At 48.2% G+C, this 6,161-nt stretch overlaps 1 protein-coding gene across 1 annotated transcript in view; it reads left to right on the top strand.

Moving 5' to 3' along the window:
• Window positions 1-5,560, top strand: part of ZNF827 (zinc finger protein 827) — a 120,205-nt gene extending 114,645 nt beyond the window's left edge. The window contains 2 exon segments of the mRNA XM_023530238.1: window positions 499-510; window positions 2,015-5,560. Coding sequence (XP_023386006.1) covers window positions 499-510; window positions 2,015-2,834 — 832 coding nt within the window. The 3' untranslated portion in view covers window positions 2,835-5,560.
• The last annotated feature ends 601 nt before the right edge of the window (window positions 5,561-6,161 follow it).

Raw genomic sequence — 6,161 nt, forward strand, 5'->3', positions numbered from 1 at the left:
GCCAGTTGTGGCTCTGCCAGTTAGCCTTTCCTTGGGGACATGCCGAGTCCCATGCCTCCGAGCCACTGGGGAGAATGCACAGTGAACGCTGATGCTTTCGCGGTACAGACACTTCCCGTGCGGTGCTAACGGTCCCCTGTGTAATAGTTTATGTTCTAGGATGACCAAGTAGAAGAATACTTTGAAAAAATTGATAATGCCTTCTGGCTATACAGTGAGTCTTTGTTTTTGTTTTGTTTTGTTTTCCCTTTGCCATATCAGAGAATTAATTTGCCTGGGAGAGCGTCCTTACGATAAATAAACGGGAACATGCAACACCCTTAGCACTTTCCCTGAGCAGCGGAAGAAAGATTGAGCTGTGGGTCACAGAAATGTCCTTAAAGTGAAACAGACTGCCAATGTCTAAATTGCTTTTCTGTGATGGAACTGCTTGTGCTCTATATCCTGTTCATAATGCAGATCGAATAAGATTATACTATTATTTTTCTTTTGCCGTAGCTCAGGACAGTGGTGAGTTTCAGACTCCTCTAGGTAAGGCCCAGCTTGGCGTAGGGGTTGTGTGTGCACCTGACCTGGGAATGGGCTTTTATTTCTCTCGTGTGCACTCTTCTGTGAGCTGAGGTTCAAAGGCTAACGGCGAGCTTGGCGCTGAGGAGCAGTGCACGGTGCACTTGGTTGTGTTGGGCTCTGCTGAACACCTCTCCAAACCCTCAGAGGACAATTCACTCCTGGGCCCTGCCCTGCAGGTGCCCGGCAAGAGCTGAGGCAGCCACTTTTGCATTTGCATTCTGTTTGTCAAGAGAGCAAACACGCTACAGCTATCATATCAGCCACTGACTCGAGCCTGGCAGCTTCTCAAAGTGCAGCTCAGCGCAGTTTGTAAACATGCCCCCACTGCTCCTCCTAGCCCCTCTGGACAGCCAGGAGGCTTGGGGGGAGCGTAGCCTCACTGCATAGGATGGAGAAACCAAGCCACGAGAGGCCCTGCCTTTGGCCCAGGGCATATCCAGCTAGAGCCCGGTAAGGTGACGGAGCTGGGACCAGAATCTGCCTAAATTATGTGTAGGGACCGGTCCAGTAATGACACAGTGCCTGCCATGTGCTGAGTACTTATCAAGCACTGTACAGGATGCAGAAGAAATGTAAGATATGGTCCTGCCCACTGAGAACTTATGATCCAGTTGGATTATTATGATCTCCATGATGTAATAATGTGCAAACAATGTCTTCAAGCTCCAGATAGCAGTTGTCACCCTCCCTCCTTATCCCCCACTAGTGGACGGGCTGGCGGGTGGGCATCCTTCTCCCATGCCCCCCGTGCCGGTCCTCCCCTCGCTCCCCTGGTGGAGAACCAGTGTCGTGAGAGATAGGTGCTGTGAGTGCAGATCTATGTATCCACACACACTCACACACACACACCGAGACACACACAGGCCTCTCATCCTAACAACCTTTCATAAGCACGATTCTGACCCTACGACTTTCTGTTTGCTGGAGGTAGCTCTCCCCCTGTAAGCTGTTCTTTAAAACTCTTAGCCTTTCTGCGTGTGCTTGGTGTGGTGCATGAAACGTCGATTCTTTGTGTTGCTCCCATCCAGAGGGGAGGTTGTGAGGTTTAGACCTCTGCTATGTCCGGTTGGGCGTGGGGAGGGCTGCGAGGGGCCGGGCCGGGCCGGGCCGGGGAGGGGAGGGTGGAGGGGAGCGACAGCTAATTCCTTGCACTTTCTCTGCTCCCCTGCCTGAGGGTTGGTGTTCGTGGTTCCAGCCAGGAGAGCCAGAGTAGGCTGAGCGCACCCCATCACAGCTCCTCCATGGTGGGGACGGCTCTGTCAGCAGAGAGAGCCAAAGAGGGTCATCTCAGGCCCCCGAGAGGCAGCAGGGCTGGGCTGGGCAGGGGCAGGCCAGGCCGCAGAGTTGGCAGGGTGGCGGAAGGGAAGGCCGGTGAGGAGGGCGGAAGCAGGGCCGCGGCAGCACCCGCCGGGCTCACCCTCCCTTTCCCCGCTTCCCCCGGCAGGTGCCCGTTCTGCATTTATTCCACCAACCGCCCCGCTGCCATGGAGTGCCACCTCAAGACCCACTACAAGATGGAGTACAAGTGCCGGATCTGCCAGACGGTGAAGGCCAACCAGCTGGAGCTGGAGACGCACACCCGGGAGCATCGCCTCGGCAACCACTACAAATGCGACCAGTGCGGCTACCTGTCCAAGACCGCCAACAAGCTCATCGAGCACGTGCGCGTCCACACCGGGGAGCGGCCCTTCCACTGTGACCAGTGCAGCTACAGCTGCAAGCGCAAGGACAATCTCAACCTGCACAAGAAGCTGAAGCACGCCCCACGCCAGACCTTCAGCTGCGGAGAGTGCCTGTTCAAGACCACACATCCCTTCGTCTTCAGCCGCCACGTCAAGAAGCACCAGAGTGGGGACTGCCCCGAGGAGGACAAGAAGGGCTTGTGTCCAGTCCCCAAGGAACTAGCCGGCCCCGGGGCCCCGCTGCTCGTCGTCGGGAGCTCGCGGAATCTCTTGTCCCCCCTGTCAGTCATGTCCGCCTCCCAGGCTCTGCAGACCGTGGCCTTGTCCGCTGCCCACGGCAGCAGCTCGGAGCCCAACCTGGCACTCAAGGCTTTAGCCTTCAACGGCTCCCCTTTGCGCTTTGACAAGTACCGGAACTCGGATTTCGCCCATCTCATTCCCTTGACAATGTTGTACCCCAAGAACCACTTGGATCTCACATTCCACCCTCCCCGACCTCAGACTGCGCCTCCCAGCATCCCCTCCCCCAAACACTCCTTCCTCGCCTATCTCGGACTAAGAGAAACAGCAGAGACTGTCTGAGGGCAGCCATGCTGTGTACCAAAAACAGCGAGACAGAGACAAAACCCACGAAACTTAAACACAACCCCGGCAGGTGTACGTTGCTGCAAAACCCACAGACCCCCGTGGGTCTGAACCACGTGTACTGTATATCTTTAGTGAGGAATAGAGAATTGGCTCTGTGCGTATACCTATTGCATTGACCTGAAAGCTGCTTTATCCAATCTTCAGAGAGGTGACCTACTGCATACATCTACCTTGAGAGGCATGCCTCCCCGCCACCCACTCCGACGCTCAGCCCTTCTCCGTACTTTTATCTGAAAGGAATTTTGTCTTGTTCAACCCTAAAGAGAGTGTCCTTAATAGCAATCAGCACTTGTAAGCTTATATACTGGTGCATTTTGTTTTCTGTCGGGTGAGTGGGGTGTGTGGGCGTTTGTGGATCCTGGACGAGAAAGCCGTGTGTCGCGTGCCATAACATTTCTATTGCACATTCTTTGTACTGGCTTCTTTAACAGCGATGAACATTCTTTCCCCTCCTGGGTTGTTCATCCACTGCAGTCTCTCCCCAAGCTCCTTCATCACCTTCCCCTCTCTCTTTTATGGCTACAGAGTGGTAGGGCCTGGTGCTTCGTCGATGAAGGGATGGTAGACATCACGGTGCTGCCTGAGATTTCTGACCGAGTGCTGGAGGCCTTGTGTTTGAATGTCCTCTGGTGATGGAGATGCGAGGCAGCAAGGGTCCCATCTGGAAGAAATATCTCGCAGCACTGCAGCCAACATCACAAAGCCTACGTGTGTTTTGTGTGTGTGTCCATACGTCTATAACATGTGGTACACACACAGCGCATCATTTTTCTAAGGGCAGATTATATATATATATGTATATGTGTATGTACGTACCTACATATATACATATGATGTATTAATTCAGTGGTTACCATTTGTTTGCAGGAAAAAAAGATAGTATGAGTGAAAAATTTTATGGTTGATAAATCCAGCCAAGGAGATTAAAAGGGGTTTGGATAAACTCTGGGTATAATAAATGCTCAGACTAAAAAAAAAGAAACGGCAGTTTTGCACAGTGCTTTGGTCTTGCACTAGTTTTTGTTTCTCATCTGCAAAAAAAAAAAAAAAAAGTAAAATAAAAGGAAGAAAATGTTACCTTTTATATGGAACGAGTAGACTGTATGTTTGCAAATTCTGTCACAACCTCGTTGACATATAACCACCACCACCAAGGTGCTGTTTAGTCCCTCGGTTCGGTAGATTCCCCTGAGGAGTGTCTGTTGTGTTCGCAGGCTGTCTGGCTCTAGCGGTGTTCTCCACCTTATTAATAATTCTGTATCACATTTTGTTAACACCTGGTAGATGTAACCTGCTAGGAGGCGAACTTTATACTTATGTAAAGCTCTTATTTTGTGGTCATTAAAATGGCAACTTATGTGCAGCACTTTATTGCAGCAAGAAGCAGATGTGGTTGATCGCATAGCCCTTTGCTAATCTTTGAAAGTAATGGGTGATTTAAAAAAAAAAAAAAAAGAAAAGGAAAAGAATCTTTGGCTGACGATGTTAATTACTCGTATTTTTAAGACAACAGAATTTCCAGTGTGAAACAGGCTGAAAGAGCAGGAAGAAATATGCTTTGTATAATAATGGGAAGTTTGGGATATAAAAGTTTATATATTATTTATCTATTGAAGAACTGGTGTACAGCAAGAATGCTTTCTTACTGCGTTGCTGTTTTCCATCATGCGTTATCCTAGAGTTGGGATTTTTTTTTTTTTTCACCTGTTTCTGCAGGGGAAAATAAAAGCATCCCTAATTTTCTTCCTCTAGTCAGTTTGCTTCACTAAGACCCCCTTGAAATTGGTACAGTTCTACAGGAAGCCGTAAGACTGTGCTGTCTGCCCACACCGCGGTTCCCCACCGCACGCACCCGCCCTTCCTCCCCAGACCGAGAGTAAGTACGCTACACCTCCCTTCGCCAGTCATCCAGCCCTGGCAAACCTGTTTACACTAAGGAGAAGTCCTGGGCCGGGGGGCAGGGAGGCCGCGCCAGCCAGGGTGAGAAGCTCCCACGCCCTTGGTCATTCTCCAGCAGACATTTGCTTTTGGCCATGTCTGAAATGTCATTTGACCTCATCGTATCAATGTCTCAGTAAAAGACACTACAGATGGTTATGGGCAATACACTCCAAGAATGCTGGGCTAACAGCATTATTGTTAATGCTGGGTGGGTTGGTTTTTTTTTTTTAAAAAGTCATGTCTTTATTCCCATATAATGGAGAATGTGCCACTTGGCTAATAATGTGCTTTCAAACTTACGAGTTCAGTGCTGACAGTTAAGAGGGCCACGGCGATCCCACGGAGGCTGGCAGAGAAGGCGAATCACACGTAAGCACCGGCAGGTTAAAAACCTGAAGGGCGGCCCTGACGGGAGTACAGATTTCACAGCTACTTGTGCAATATGAGGTCTTAGGCTGAAGCTTTCAAGATCGAGGGGGGTGTTGGAAGGAGACGTTTACTGCTCAAATGCCATGCATTCACTGCTTGCCACTGACCTTGTATTTGAATGACTTAGGTATGCTTAATGTAATTGGGCAACTTTTTTAGCACTTTGGAAAGAGTCATCAATCTTTCTGGTAAATTATAAAAGTTTTCTGAGTGAGAAAAGGTGTGTTTGGAGTTTGTTTGACTTTTTATATTATTATTATTGTTATTAATAAAGAGAAAAATCTACGGCATTTTTCAGACTCCACCGAGATAATATGTACCCTTGAATTTGGTTTGCAGTTTGATCCTCAGGGAAGGATGTATTCCATAGATATCCTTTCCATGTAAAACACTAACATCTTTGAGACATTCACCTGCCAACTAACTTCAATTCTGTTTTCACTATGCATTCTTCGATGAAAGCTAGCTTATTTTTCCATATAGTAATGCAGTTAGTGTTCTCAGCACTTTCTTTCTTCTATCCTTTTTTTTTTAACCCCTCATATTATGTTCAGATGATCATACTGTCAAGGTTTGTGTACATTACTGAAAATTTGTATTGTATAAAGCTTTTTGCATTACAAGGCTGTACAGGGTCATTTTGACAGTAACTGGTATATTCCTTTGCATCTTATGTTGCATTGCCAATTTCTAGTGTATCCAGTTTGGAAGTATAATATACTCTAATTAAAAAAAAAAAAAAAGGTTGGCTATACTCTTGTTTCTTTTTCTTTCTTGGCTGCCATCCTTGACCACTTGTTAGTCTCAGGGTTTGGTTTGTCTTGCTCTGTTCTGATTTTTACTTTTCAGGTATTTTAAGTAAGTTTAAGAAATGCCCACTACTAGTTATAA

Source organism: Pteropus vampyrus, unplaced genomic scaffold (genome assembly GCF_000151845.1).
Source record: "Pteropus vampyrus isolate Shadow unplaced genomic scaffold, Pvam_2.0 Scaffold47, whole genome shotgun sequence".
NCBI lineage: Eukaryota > Metazoa > Chordata > Mammalia > Chiroptera > Pteropodidae > Pteropus > Pteropus vampyrus.